Source organism: Gymnoscopelus microlampas (assembly GCF_963454915.1).
Source record: "Gymnoscopelus microlampas genome assembly, chromosome: 6".
Taxonomy (NCBI): Eukaryota; Metazoa; Chordata; class Actinopteri; order Myctophiformes; family Myctophidae; genus Gymnoscopelus; species Gymnoscopelus microlampas.
The window spans coordinates 21,061,992-21,077,417 of NC_139943.1; the positions used below are offsets into that span (position 1 = coordinate 21,061,992).

The 15,426-nt window shown below is 39.8% G+C and overlaps 1 protein-coding gene across 4 annotated transcripts; it reads left to right on the top strand.

Annotated features, from left to right (window-relative positions):
• The first annotated feature begins 574 nt into the window (after window positions 1-574).
• Window positions 575-11,019, top strand: lsm14aa (LSM14A mRNA processing body assembly factor a). 4 transcript variants are annotated; one of them, XM_084060993.1, is made up of 10 exons: window positions 575-871; window positions 2,204-2,367; window positions 2,659-2,818; window positions 3,470-3,580; window positions 4,266-4,604; window positions 5,580-5,778; window positions 6,237-6,398; window positions 6,796-6,834; window positions 7,233-7,476; window positions 9,365-11,019. In XM_084060993.1, exons 1-10 carry the CDS (start codon window positions 751-753, stop codon window positions 9,386-9,388), a joined length of 1,563 nt encoding a protein of 520 aa, XP_083917119.1. In that variant the 5' UTR covers window positions 575-750; the 3' UTR covers window positions 9,389-11,019. The 4 variants fall into 4 exon arrangements, with proteins under 4 accessions (XP_083917119.1, XP_083917120.1, XP_083917121.1 ...); XM_084060994.1 differs by having other exon boundaries at window positions 5,580-5,762; window positions 6,227-6,398; XM_084060995.1 differs by lacking the exon at window positions 3,470-3,580.
• Window positions 11,020-15,426: the final 4,407 nt, after the last annotated feature.

A 15,426-nucleotide genomic window follows, 5' to 3' on the forward strand; every position in this document is an offset into this window, starting at 1 on the left:
TTGTTTGAGTTTGCAGAGATATATGTGCTAGTGGGCCACTTTAACTATTAGGAAATACAATACATTAATAAATACAATTATTAAAATGAAATGATGTTCAAATTATACGAACAGTTTAGTAATGCATTTCCTAATACGTCGTAGTTGGTCCTCCATGCACAACAGCTGTTATTATTATTATGTTTTATTTATTAACCTCGCGTCACCACCCTATGGCAGCAGGCTTTCCATGAGGCTTTCCTATTTACTGTTCAGTGCTCATATCCGGCTGGTCTAGAAGACTGTAGGCTGGTCCGCCTACTGTATCCGGTAACGAAGACAATATCAAGCTCGTCGCACGGATACGTTCAATGAAAACTTTCCGTATCCGCTCAAGACGGATGCAAACCCGCAAAATGAATCGATCCCCAGTATTTTGGCTCGGTGTGCGCGCGCACGGTCCACACCGTAGCGTTTCTACCCGGCGCGGATCTACTTTCCAACCCCAGCGTGTAAACGCGCGATATTATGATTTCCCATTAACCCCCGCGTGAAGAGCCGTTCGATGGAGAAAATGAGGTAGCCATATTGTAGTGGTTGGTCGTGCGCTGTGTAGCCGAGTTAGAGAACAACAACAAGCACACATCCAAGGAAGGTTGGGGGGGTGGAGGATAGCTTCATCTGCGATTAACCACGCAGTTAGAAAGTGGAGGGGGGGCATCGAACTAGCGGAGGAGCAGTGTGACTGTGGAGCCCAGAGAAGGAGGCACAATGAGCGGAGGGACGCCCTATCTGGGGAGCAAAATCAGCCTCATCTCCAAGGCCGAGATTCGCTACGAGGGAATCCTCTACACCATTGACACAGAGAACTCCACCGTCGCTCTCGCCAAAGGTAACGATGCCAGCGAGCTGTTGACGAAAAAGCGACACCGTCGAACTACGGAACGGGGCTCCCGTTCCGCAGTTCGACGACGGTTTGTCGCTTTGCAGAAAAAAAGAGAAGCCAAAAAAGAACAGATCTGCAAGCTGACAACAACGCATCGCACTGTTCTGTTTTTTGGCACAAGTGACAAGCGACACTTTCGCTTGCGCGACGCGGCGGCGCGCAGCATTCGTCGAGTCTTTCGTTCCGACAAAAACAATGACGTGTTTACAACTGAAATTAATGGCTTTTTTTTTTTACTGAAATAAATGCCGACGCTTATTTGTTTAGTTGTCATTACGTTGGAAATAACGTAATCTTTGTGGGGAATACGTAATTTCGTTGAGCGAAAAGACTCGTGCAATGTTGTTTATAAACATATATAGTAATAGAACTTGATTGGGTTTTGTTGGCCAGCAGGCGCTGACCTGTCCAGTCTGTTGTTTGGTATTTTATTTTATTTTATTATCTTGTCGATGTCAGTTAGTAAGTTGTATCTACCAGCTACCTAGTCAACATTACTAGTAGTCATGTTATTTATTTAACTTTATTTGTGGTTAATAGGAACTGTCAAGAAGGATAAATATCTTCGTCTGCTGATGTCCCATCATCATGTCAGCTGATGCATTGACACTCTGGAAGAGAACATAAGCTACACACAGGTTAACATCACGGATGATGTTGACCTGTGTGTATGTCACGCAACATGAGTCAGCTTGGCAACTTTGCTAGGACCGTAACGACCTGTCTGAAATGCACCAAAAGGGTCCATTGATTATTACACTGTAATACACTTATTACTGTATGTAACTGAAATGTAACACCACTACTTCTGCGAAGTTTCAGGCTAGTTACATATGTTATCTAAGTAAGCAAGCAGCTTTGAATGTTAAGTCCTCAAAGATGGCAGAAAGAGTGGTAAATCATGGCGTCAATTACAGTACTACTACACGTTACACCTGGTCTGCTAGAGAGGGCTTAACCTCTTGAACCCCAACATCCATATTCTGAGCAGATGTACTACAGTAGCTCACAACGCGTTGACACGTTGTGAGCTTGTAGATTGGCTATATTTGGCAAAGAGTTTTGCTGTTGGCAAGTACAGTTGTAACAGGGTCCGTTTCAGTAAGAATATAGGTTTTAAGTGGTTAATTATTTGAATTTCCTTTATGCATATTGATAAGCAATTTCCAGCATTGTAGTCACAGCAGCACGACACAATCCTGATGATTCCTGGGTGTTGCGCAGAAGGAGTCAAATGCTTTTAAGTTAAATATAATATGGTGTGTGTCTTCCTTTTAGTTCGTTCTTTTGGCACGGAGGATCGCCCCACTGATAGACCCATCCCGCCCAGAGATGAGATCTTTGAGTACATCATTTTCAGAGGAAGCGACATCAAGGACCTGACTGTGTGTGAGCCACCTAAGCCAACATGCTCTCTGCCCCAGGACCCTGCCATTGTCCAGGTAAACAATCAACGAAACACTTAATCAAAGTGTTTTTTTTTGCATTGTAAAATTCATCCTCAACTCAATCTCATACCCGTGTGATTAAAATAAATAATGGCTAAATAATGACACAGTGTATTAACTTACTTGACAAAGTGGTAGAGTGACAAGAACCACAGCAAACGATTTATCTAGATTAAGCCTAATTTGTGCTCCATCCTAGGTTGTTGTTGTGGGCAAGTGACACGGTTGTACTTGACCCTATAGATTAAGTTTTAAGCTAGAGTTAAGGTCTGTTACTCTCTGCAGTCTTCCATGGGCTCAGCTCCATCATCTGCTGCTTCCACTGCCTCAACCCCATTCCAGTCTGCTGGTTCCTATGGCCTCTTCAACAGGGTCCCAGTTCCCCAGTACAGCCAATTCAGCAACAGCCCTCTGGTTTCCCCACAGTTTGGAGCCGTTGGTGTCGGTAAGAATAACTTTTCCGGTTCACATAATGTTAGAGGGAGTAAGCTAAGTAGAATTAAAGATTGAATAGTCTGTTAACTATTGCTTTTCCTCCTCTTGTGCCATGCAAACATACTTTTTATGCAAACATACTTTTTGTCGGTGTGAAAAGAAAGCTGTGAAATTCATTCTGAACTAGGAGCTTGCTGTGAAGGGGCCCAGTCAAGCATGCTATCCAAAGGTTCAGGGTCACTGTGTGGCTCATGGACCACATAGGGCATGCTACAAGAACTGATTCTTCATCTCAGTGCGCGCACAGACCACTGAGGTGACTCTTTCCCCCTACACACACACACACACACACACACACACACACACACACACACACACACACACACACACACACACACACACACACACACACACACACACACACACACACACACACACACACTTACTAAATATATTTAATTATTATTAATCAGGACTCGTGGTCTTAATTTATTTGGGGTGCAAGTTTGTAGCATTGAACACTAAGCATTACAGATATGCCAACTTTGTGGAATAATTTGAACACACACTTTAATTGTGAAGCCCATGTGGAAAATGACAAAAAAAGGAACCAAGAGTGTTGTTGCACTCAATACTCTGCCTGCTGTTCCTTCCTATACAGGACGATCAGTACCCTCATTTGGGAGTGACACAAGCAGAGCAGCAACCCAGTGTCAGGGCAGTGCATTTGGCTCTGTTCTCCCCACTGACTCACTATCTCTGGGTACCGAAGGTAAAATACCCACAAAAAGAGGGTTTGAAAAGGAAAATCCACGGAATCTGTTTGACTAATTCTTACCACGCTGTGTGGTGCTGCCCCCGTGTGCCTCTACTGTGACTGTTGTTTTGATGAGGATGACATTTTGAGGAATATTTTGATTTCACAGTAGAAGATACACACTTATTACAAGCCAGATAAAGTAGAAAACATGAAATCCGTCTGGAATTAATAAGATTGCCTGAGTCATTGAATATTTGATTTACAGTAATTAACTTGTCATACATGCACGTTTGCTTAAAACATAATAACTTAATAAATAATGTAATAACTGCATCCATAACATATACATTTTTGGTTAAATCTCAAAAAGTGGTATATTTTTGTGAATTGGTTTTCTTACAATAACTTCTATTCTGTGTCCTGATGACAAGATTATAACTGCATGATTATGACTGTCTTGATGATCTGCATTTTCGGTGTTATTTACTCCTTTTGTGTCCATGGGCTTCCGGTCCGTTTTAGGCTTTGAAGTCCGTACAGAGCCTTGTTGTAATCTAAAGTTTAACTCCTAATTAGGTGATGTGCATTTTCTAACCTGACCTCAATCTGGGTTTCAATGGTGGTCAAATAAATATTGCCATCTGTTATCTATCAGTAGTCAAGACCAGTCATCTTTAACTGTTGTCTTTTGCTCCAGGTCGTAGTAGCCCCAGCCTGGATGCCCTAAGGAAGAGCCCCACCTTGGAGCAGGCAGTACAAGCCACCCCGTCGACTCCATCTTCCGCCCCCACTGCTCCTGCACCCGGGCTGGGACGCAGGAGTCCCGCCCATGGCCGTACAGCCCCCGCCCCCGCCGGCCATGGAAGTCAGAAGAGTCAGCATCAGGATGGCATGGAGCCCAGGCGGGGTGAGACTGTCAGGGGTGTCGGCAGCAGCCAGGGCTGGCCTGCGCTCCGTCCCACCTCCGTCTATCACACCACTGCTGTAGATAGGGCTCCCCCTGCAGGGTTTACCCACTCTATCTTTAGGGCCTCAGGTGAGAGCCCAGCCCAGTGTATACTCTAATATGTGTGGTTTTGTTTTTGTGCCACTAAAACAGCAATCATTGGAAAAGAAACCTGCCAGTTTGTATAATTGCTTAACATTTTGTTCCAGAGGTTCCATATTTGAAACCATTGTGCCTTTTCCTGCAGAAGGTAGGAGACTAATGGCCCATCTCGATACAGCACAGGGCTGTTCTCACTCTTGAATGTTCAAGGTGTTTTTATTTTTGGAAGACTAAAGGACTCTACTATTACAGGCACAGATGCCCAGAAAGTCCACAAGCCCGAGTCTGAGCAGGCACGAGGTGAAGGCAGGGATACCTCTAAACGTTCCACAGGTTAAACCCCGCCCCCTCCGTCCGCCAACCCTCCTACTGCTCTGAAATCCATCTTCACAAAGAGCTCTATGCCCATAAAGACTGCATGCCTTTCCAGTTCCCTTTTGGGCAATGGAGCCCATATCTCATGTTTTTCTTTTTTTGAAAGTCATTCAGCCTCACACCCCCTTTTTGTTTTAATTTGTTTGTTTGTTTGCATACGTGTGCAGAATGACATGCTGTTCGTGTCAATGACTATAAAGGTGAATGATAAGCCATTTCTTCGTTTGGAGGTTATGCTTGTCATGCTAATCAATGTTGGTGATTAGTAACTGTGATTAGTGACCGTACAGCATCATTCCATGTTTGTTTTGCATCTGACTTTAATGGGAGTGTTGGGCTGTTTTATAACCAACACTTCATGCCATGAACACTTGCATTATGTTGGTTGGCAATTGAAAAAGAAAATCTTTGTCACAGCAAGTATGCTTTTGTGTTTTAACAGACAATATGACTTGTTTGACTATTTCCTGTGCGCATATGAAACATTCTTGTCATTTGGTATTACTTAAATATATCTAATTAAATGAATGAAATCCGCTCAACCATAGATGGCAGTAATTGACACTTTATGTTGGTGTGCCTGTTTAGCAGCTGCAGGTGCCCCAACAAACCGGCGCAGTCGAGGAGGTGGTCACCGCGGCCGGGGACGCTTCAATGTGCGCCGCGATGGACCCATGAAGTTTGAGAAAGACTTCGACTTTGAGAGCGCAAACGCCCAGTTCAACAAAGAGGAGATCGACAGGGAGTTTCAGAGCAAGCTGAAGCTGAAAGGTAGCATACAGAATACGTTCATAGTAACACTGAAAAACAGGATATTCTCAATACTTTTTCACAAATGGTTCTTTGAAAAACAGCATTACTGTAGTGTTTTTTTTGCCTCAAAAGTTTAATTTTGATGATGGCAATACTTCATTACTTTTTTCTCTCTGGAAGTTGTTTGTATATTTATTTAATCAAACCAAACCGATATGAAACATTTTCCAGGCCATCCTGCACAATAACTGTGGTCCCCTAATATGCCTTGTAGCTACTATATTATGGGAATAACTGGAGCAGACCAAACTAAATATATTATTGAGGCAGTTTTTACCTTTTGCATTATGGTACGAGCACGTTGTGGATTCACAGATCTCGTTTTCTTTACTTTTTGTGTATTTTGATCAACCTGCTATACCTGATAAAGAGAAGCTCCCCAAAGGGATAATCAAGTAAACATCAAACCTTTCATCATCCAGATGAGAAGAGTGACAAGCCAGAGAAGGCGGTGAATGGAGAGGATAAAGGAGACTCGGGCGTGGAGACCCAGAACAGTGAAGGGAACGTTGATGAAGGAGACCCGTTAGGCCCCAACTGTTACTACGACAAGTCTAAGTCATTCTTCGACAACATCTCTTGTGATGACACCAGGTATAGGCCTACAGATAAAAAATGTGCAACAGCATCCACAATGTACCACAATCAGAATCAGAAACACTTGAATGCCAAGTCATGTAATATCATACTAGCTAGCAAACAAAGGTACAGTGCACCAACATTATTACTAGGTGGTGCATTACATAATGGCAGGGGTCAGATAAGTGTGCTTAACTGCTAGTGCTACAGTAGTCTACTACCTTGTGTACAAGGACAAGTAAAGCCGCAAGTAAATACCTGCTGCAGGGTGCTGTGACAGTGTTTTGTCATTGGAGCATGCTGGTTCATATACATGCAGTGTTAGTCCTTGTCCTTGCATGTGATTGAACCAGCCACCATTTGAATCTTGATGTCCATGAAATAACTATTGTTGTTGTTTTATTTTCATTAGGAAAGCGAATGAAAAATCTGGAGGCTTGGTGTTCCCAAGGTAAATGTGATAAAAGGATCTACCAATTACAGTCATTATTGTATTTGCCACTGTGTATTATTTATTTTATATATATATATATATATATATATATATATATATATATATATATATATATATATATATATATATATATATATAATATATATATATATATTTTTTTACTTCAAGTGATACTTGGCTTTGGTGCTTATTTTCTTAAATCACCTGATGTATAGTTCATGGTATGAGCGTGACATGTGGCGAAAATTATGTGATGTCATGAACTTGTAGATTGATTTTCTACTCCCCCCCCCCCCCCCCCCCCATTCCCCCCAGAATTTCTTTTGAGAAGTTTTCACCTATGATGACAAAATAGTTTGAAAGCTGACCATCCACTCTATTACTGTTTCGTGCAGGGAACGGAGACAGACCTGGGCTGAGGAGAGGCGGATGAACTCAGAGACATTTGGCATCCCCTTACGCCAGAACCGAGGCCGCGGTGGTTACCGTGGGCGTGGTGGTGGCATGGGCTTCCGTGGGGGCAGAGGTCGCTCTAACAGCCGAGGGTCCTTTGGACCTCCCCATGGAGGCGGTGGCTATAGGGGAGCATACAGAAACAGCCAGGGAGGCCGGGAGTTTGCCGACTTACCAGAGTACAGGGTAAATTTGATCAGATTTTTAGAAAGATGATGGCCTTGCAAGCTCTGATCTACAAATCTTAATATTGGGAATAATGCAGAATTTACACCTTGAAGAAAGTTTACCGATGTTGAAACAGGGGAGCGATTGCAATTACTATACCGTACGGTCCCATCCCCTTCAGGCTATGGGATCTCTGGACACTGCACTGATCATAGCGCAGCTGAGGCAGGCAGAGAGAGTGAGGTGGTGCAATTCTTTTATTTTTTTTGAACAAAGGCGTTTATTTGCTTTTCTGCAGATAATTCACATTGTACAATCATTTTTAACCAAATAAACTAAAAATAAATAAATATATAAAATAAAGAAAACACAAAGAAAAAAAACACAACAGAAAAGAAAGACAAACAGGACAATTCGGCAGATTACAGATTACAAATTAAATCAGATTTAAATATCAGGACATTCACTTGGAAGAATATAACTAGTTACAACACATACATTATCATGACACATAAGAACACATACATGGTAACATATACTTTCATATAGGCAAATTTAAGTACCCTATAACTGGGGCCCATCTTTTCAGAAACACATCGTACTTCATCTGGAGCATGGCAGTCATTTTTTCCATAGTATACATTTTCAATATCCTCTCACGCCATTGGCTGATCGTAGGTGGTAGAGGTTTCAGCCAGGATAGGGTAATCATTTTTCTTGCAATCAACAAAAGGATATGCAGGATATAAACCGTTTGTATGTTTGCCAACCCCTCCGGAACCACACCGATAATCGAGGGGTGCAATTCTAGCGGCACTACTGTACTGTTTAAGTTTAAAACTAGCAATGCACTGTCTGGCCGTCATCTTGTGTTAGATAAAGAACGTAGCAGCCCAAGAGTGGGCTAATTAAAATCAGGCGTGAGCTATGGGAATAAAACAGGTTAATGAAATCAAGATTCATATATATTCATAAGGGTCTATGTCATCACACAGTACGTTTGCGTTTACAGGAAGTAATTAAAAATCGAGTTTTAGGGACTTTTGACAAGAATACACGTTTTTTTTTTAAGTTTTGTTTGGCATCTAATGATGGATATGTCCGTGGGTATGCTCTAAAAATGTGAAAGAAATATTTTTCATTTCACTACGTCTTTAAAATAGCCTGTCTGTGGATTCAGGAAGGGTCCTTGCCTAGTGTGCATACACTTTTCTAATGCAATGACACAATTTAACTCTTAAAGTGTGTGTTCGTGTGTCCCTTCTACCAGCCGCTGTTCAGGATCAATCGGTTTATGGAAATATGGCACCAGTATTGCTAGCAAAGCATCAAATACGGCATTGAAATAATCATTTAAACAATTGAGATAATTATACAGCTCCTTGGTCAGCAATTGAAACTCGTCTTGGTCTTTATGCGATTTCAGAATATTTACATTATATTTTTAAGTGAGAGGACCACACAATGATCCTTACTGTTTGATGACAGACTGTATTGTTTCGTTCTGTGAAATTTTCACAACTAATAGAATAATACGCGTCAGACTCCGTGTGCAAGGTGTCGTTTCGGCGCATAACAATTTTTATCTGATGATCATGATGGAATTGAAGGTGTACAAAAACTGTCAGCTTTTAGAAATTCTGTTATTGTAATACTTCAGATGACCACAGGACTTGGGGATTGTGCCTTTAACTTTTACCTCAAAAAGCTGGGGCAAAAATACAAGCTTTTGGCTATATGAAAAACATGGCATCAATACAAAAAGGTTATAAAAATAATGTCCATAAAAAATAATTGGCCAATATGTTTATTGAAAACTTGGTAGTTTTTGCTGTAGGTACTAATAGGAGACATTTACTGCTCAGTTTTTGAAGAAGTTTCTTTTGTCTTTTTTATTTTTTTCCAGAAGGACAACAAAGTGTCTGCATAGTACAACTGGAGGAAGAGTCCATGGAAAGGTGCAATTCCTTGTGCTAAAAAGTTATTAAATTAGTTTTGGTTGCTACTTTTTGACTAAAAGAATGAAGATTGTGTACTAGCTGTATATTCGTCACCAGCACTGGGTAGACTGCTTGAATGCAACTTCCTTTCCATATCTTTTCAACAATGGAAACAACAGCGCAGTCCTTCAGAAAATTTCAAGATCTCTACAAGAAACATTTCCAGGTGGCTGAAAAAAAAGTATAAATGTCATATTTCAGAGGGATGTCATTATTTTTGTTATTTTTTTTGCAGTAATGTTTTTTTTCCCTCCCTTTCCCTATAAACTTGTATTTGATAATATTTTGTTTGGTGTTGAGGGTCATAAACCTCAGTCCTTTGACTGTGATGATCACTGGTATAGCTTTATTTTTGGGAGGGTAGGGGGGATATTAGCCTTTAATGTAACTTAAGCACCAAATCAATCCACAGGGTCTCAGTCACAGCTTTTTACCATGTATTTTTCTATCACCACTCACCCTCCCACAATACCTACGGTATTCCGTATTTACTCAGTCCATGCACTTTGGTAACTATCCCAATTCCGAAGTGGCAGTGCTTGTTTTTTTCCCACTAGATCTCATAATCAACGCAATATTCCGTTTTGACTGACTACATCTCCTGTGTTTTAGTTATGTCTTCTGATCTTTCTGTTAAATTGTAGGTTTGAAATCAAAGGAAGGAAATCTGTCAAGTCTAACATAGTTTAGATGTCAACTTGTACTTCAACCTCTGTTTTTTCTTGTGGTAGTGTTACCAATGCACAACTGAACTTGGTGTTAACGCAACTTAGTTTAAGGCAGGAGCATTGCAGATCATAGGACAAAGCCGACTTGCTTTTATTTTTCTTGAATTGTTTCACAGGCTGCTGGTACAAACATGAGTTGGAGATGCTGCTCTTTGCTACAATCATGTCTATTAGTTTCATCTATATAGGCAAGATCTAAAAAAAATGAAGTTATACGAGTTGCTTCCCAGAAAATGGGCCAGTTAAGGTTGATTGCACTTAGTGTCTTGGCTAAACACCTCTTTGAGGTGATGTTATTCATAATTATGTGTAATATTCACTTTTATGTCCGCTGCTGTTTCATGACCGACACTAATTTCCTCTGGACTGTTTCTGGTATCTTTTGTAACTTCATCCTGATATTCATAATGTCAAGCACAGGTACAGATAGACCAAGGTCTGTCTCTTTAGTTCATCAGCTTATATTATTATTACTCCACTTTTAATAATCTCTTGATTCAATGCCACTAATTTTGTCCCATGACACTGCATGGAGGTTGATGGCCTACTAAATCTACATAAGAGATGTCATGTCAATGCAGTTACTCTTACAAAAAAAAGGAGAAGACTAATTATTTATAGCTATCAGGGTGTAGCAACTATAGTCTTCTAGCAATATTAATGCATATTTCTGAGCATATGAATGATGGGGCCAGTTGGGAAAAGTTAAATAGGAACTGATGAAGTTTGGCTGAATAAAGTCTTGAATGGGAATGGGATTTTGATCAGGCAAGAAATGTATACAGTTGCACTTTTACAATTTCCAAAATTGTATTATAAAGTGGTGTCTTCTGCTCATCTGTCCTGAGATTTTATTCTGTTGATCATAGAATTACATTGATACTGATACTGTTCATATCAATCATATTACCCATTTCTCATGGTTCCCAGCTAGGGAAGCTAGATTTTAGAGTGGAGTTTAATTTATGGAATATTTGTCTATACAGGCAGAGAATAATTGGTATCTTTTTACCCGTATGTGGTGCAGCAGATTGAATGGGATTACACTATAGGCCAAAACACAGTGCCAGAAAGCAACAATTATATATATATATATTAATAATTGGCATCTGTCATTAGAGTCTCCATATTATAAGTACTGTATAATCCAGATGTAGAACATGGGCCAGAGAGTAGATTTGTTTTACGGTATGCCAAGGGTTTAAAAGCCAAGTGTGCATAAAGATTTGTTGGTGCACAAGGCCTGGCACTGACAGCACTAATGCAAATTAGTGTTAATTTAAGAGTTATAAAATGAATATTTTTTTCTTTTCTTTTATGTATTTTTCTCTTTAAAAAGATGTCAGTGTGACATGCAAAGCTACCTTTAATGTACTTGATTGTGCTCAGGAAATGTATAGAAAATATATTATGGTCTGCCTTAATGCTAGATCATCGCTAAGGTCCCCAGATGATTGAAAGTCTATGAACAATAATCAAAAGGTGTTCATTTGTTGTGTAGTTATAACCAAGTTGTTTTACACAGTTCTTTTTCAACTTTAGCTTGATGGTGGTGCAGCACTTCTGAACGTGAATTAATTTTCAAATGTGTTCCAGTTATGAGCAGATACATTCATAGATCAAACTGTTTACTGCTAGGTTGTTGAATAGCTATTTATTTGCATCAAGTCACTAAGTAATAAGTATGTAGGTCAGTGTGGCTCATTGTCAGTAGAATATACAGTATTTGATTTCAGTTTTACCATCTTCTAATGGGCTCTGTGCATAACTGTTGTCCCAGGTTTCCAGACAGTGGCAAAACTGTTCACTGTTCCAGTTAAGTTTCCCATCGGTTTGTTTAATTGGCTAGGCAGCAGGTTTGATCCACAAACTTCATATGTATTTCTGGTTCAAATCTGTTGCTGAGCTAATAAAACAAAGCTATGGGAAACGGTCGTCCCACCTTCTGGAAACCAAGGGACAGTTATGCACAGAGCAGCCTTTGTAAATACAGCATGGCTGTCATGCATAGATGTTAAGATCTTTCCTCTTGGCACATTATTGAGGTGACCGGTTCAAAGCATAAAGCCTGAGCTAAACTTGTTTGCACGCGTGTCCCACTGACATGTAACTAAGTATAAATCAGGCTATGTTATTAAGAGGGAAGTTAATTGATAGGAAGAGCGGTTCTCAACTATTTCAGTGCTGTCACACATTTAAGAAAGAAACACAAATGCCATAGCTTTACTTGTTAATATCTATGGCACACAAAGCCTTGCACTAATGCAAGGGGAAGCATTGTTCAGTGAAAAGAACTGCAATGTGTATTGGACCTTATTGTTTTGGAGACTTGATTTGGTTGAATTGAATTGTAATAAACAATGTAATATCTAACCTAATCACAGCTAAGTGGGGTCGTAACATAAGTTTTCCTTGGCACACCAGTTTGGTACAACTGGTATAACCACTTAAACCCTATACTTGGTTGACCGGATCCCTCCTGTTTTCATTCTACACTAAATATGTTTGCGAAAATAGACGCGTTGTAAGCTTTTTAGATCTGCTATTTTTGACGAATGTTCCCCCAGAAGAGGGGGATATTATGTTCTAGGAGTTTAACAGATGATGTCAAGTTTAAGCTGGTGGTGTATAAGAATCCACAGAGCCCTGCATGGTGGTCCTGTTATTTGGTAGCCGCCATACGCAAAAACACGAGAGAAAGATGTAATCAGTAGATCTCTGGCCCATTGTGTACCAATTGTTGTTGGTACACAATTGAATAGTATTGAATGTCATAGCATATATGGGTATAATCTTTGTTGATATGAAATTTAAACCCTTGTCCTGATACTGTAGATGTTTATAACAAAGTGTTTACTGCTGTTTGCTGTAGGGCATGGGTCTTCAACAGGGGGTCTCAGACCCCATAGGTGCTTCTCGGTGTTCATACAGGGGTGGGGGGGCTGCCATATTATTGTGTGATTGGACCATTTATTTTTAAATGATTTCAAAAACTTATTGCCCAAAGATATTTCCCAAACAAACAAAAAACAGCACTGATGATAGTGCTGTCAAAGAAATCTATGAAGCCATCAAAGCTGCAGCATCACTTGGAGGCAGCCTATATAGGCAGTTGAAAGAAAAACCTGAATACTTCCAATCTAGTCTCAAATTTCTCAACGGTCAACAGACGTTGATGAGACAATCAGATAAATATCTGTGTAGAGGGGGTCCCTGCTTCGTCTCTCAGCGGTCCTTGGCCTGAAAAGGGTTGAAGACCCCTGCTGAATTACTGAAATGTAAGGTGGTAGTCAGAACATTGAACACGCCCAGTATGCACAGGTGATGGTCATGTTATTTTGTCTGTTTTTAAAATAAATTGTATTGATTGAATACTTTATTAACAGTTTGCAAAAGGTACAGTTATACAATAATGCTAAAAGGTTAACACAAAAAGCCCTGAGGGCTTGTTTCCATTGTGGTCCTGTGTATTTAATTTATCAATACATATAAAGATACAATACTATACAAAAGAGATCATCAATACTAGGAGCAGTAAAAGTATATTTACAGAAAAACATTTTTGTCTTCTGGTTTCCTTTAACAGTTTCTGGAGTCATAGCCACATGTTTTGTCTTTGAATCCAGCATGGTGTCCTCCATCGTGGGCCTCATTGGACTGTTTTTATGCATAAAATAAACAGTTCATTATTACTTTGTTGTGTGATTTTTGCCAGACCTGAGAGGTATGGCCTACACAAGCCTTTGTCACCAATTTGTCCATACATGGTATGTCTGGTTGTGGTTAAGTTTCTTATGCATGAATAAATAGGCACAGACTAGTCGTGACATCACTATTATGTCACAAGTATAAATACGGTTGGTATATAACGTAAGACACAAAGATTTCAGAATTAGACTTCACACGACTTCACACAACACCTAGGTCTGGCACAACCAGGTCTCCTGGTCTTGTTTTTTCAATCTTTTACAACTGTCAGAACTTAGAAGATATGGAAAGCAGCTAACTAGAACCACATAATATACTCAAGATGATGTTTGTGAATAAAAAAAAACTTCCAAGTATGTTGAAAAATAAAAGTTCACTTGTACTTGAGTAATTACCCAAATGTTCACTTGGGTGTCTTTAAATGTACTTGTATGTCTAGACAATCATTTTACAGACTAGGGAATAAGGATGAACTTAAAAGCTCCTTGTGCTCAGAAAAAATACACCCGTTGTCGCAAATCCTTGCAACAAAACCGTTTTAAGGCTAACTTCCATTGGGGATAATGGTTGCAAGTAGTTGCATGTTGCAAGGAGTTGTGTCGTGAATATTGTTGTGGACTAGCCTTATAGTGGTGTGTAGGTTCACACATAACAGGCCTGAGTGGTGGTGGAACTTTATTGATTTTTGATTTTTTGATGAATTGAGTACATTTCAATGAATTGAGTACATTTCAATGAATTGAGTACAAAGGACCCCAATGGAAACAAGCCACAGTGCTTTCTTGGATTTAAAATCCTCTTAACAGACCTTGTATTGAACTGAGCTTCCCTGTGCTTGTCTTTGCAAACTGTTAATAAACTATTCAATCAATCAATCAAATCAATGATTGATTGAATACTTTATTAACAGTTTGCAGATTTTACACGGACATAATCAATAATCAACTTTCCACGGTGTAAAGTAACTACACATTTTGAGGTATTTTTTTTACTTTACTGGAGAATTTTAAATTTGCAGTACTTTTACTTCTACTCCAGTACAATTATTTGAAAACTTTATTTACAAGTTACTTTGCAGATTTGGATTATTATTACAAAACATAGTAACCACTTCAACCCTAAATACATTTCGATCATTTGAAATTAGCCGATCTACAAGCTCACAATGCATCGCGATGCGACGCATTGTGAGCTTGTAGATCGACTATTTTCAGCATGCAACCAAGTGTAAAATCAACCATTATGACGCCATCAAGGCCTGCTAAAAATACATTTGTGTCAACAAAATCAACTGTACATTTAGTCGACTAAAATCTTATGATATTTAGTCGACTAAAACAAACAAAAAATCACATGCCTAAAATGTGTCTAGGACTAAATGACGTTTTATTCAAAAGACTTGAATCAAAATTTGCTGTCAAAATTAACACTGGGTGGGCGGAGCCGATACAGTCATAGTAGGAGTGGTCACACCTGGGCCTGTCATTGGTGCAGAGTGCTCAAACCGTTCCTCTGCATTGTACCTAGTACCG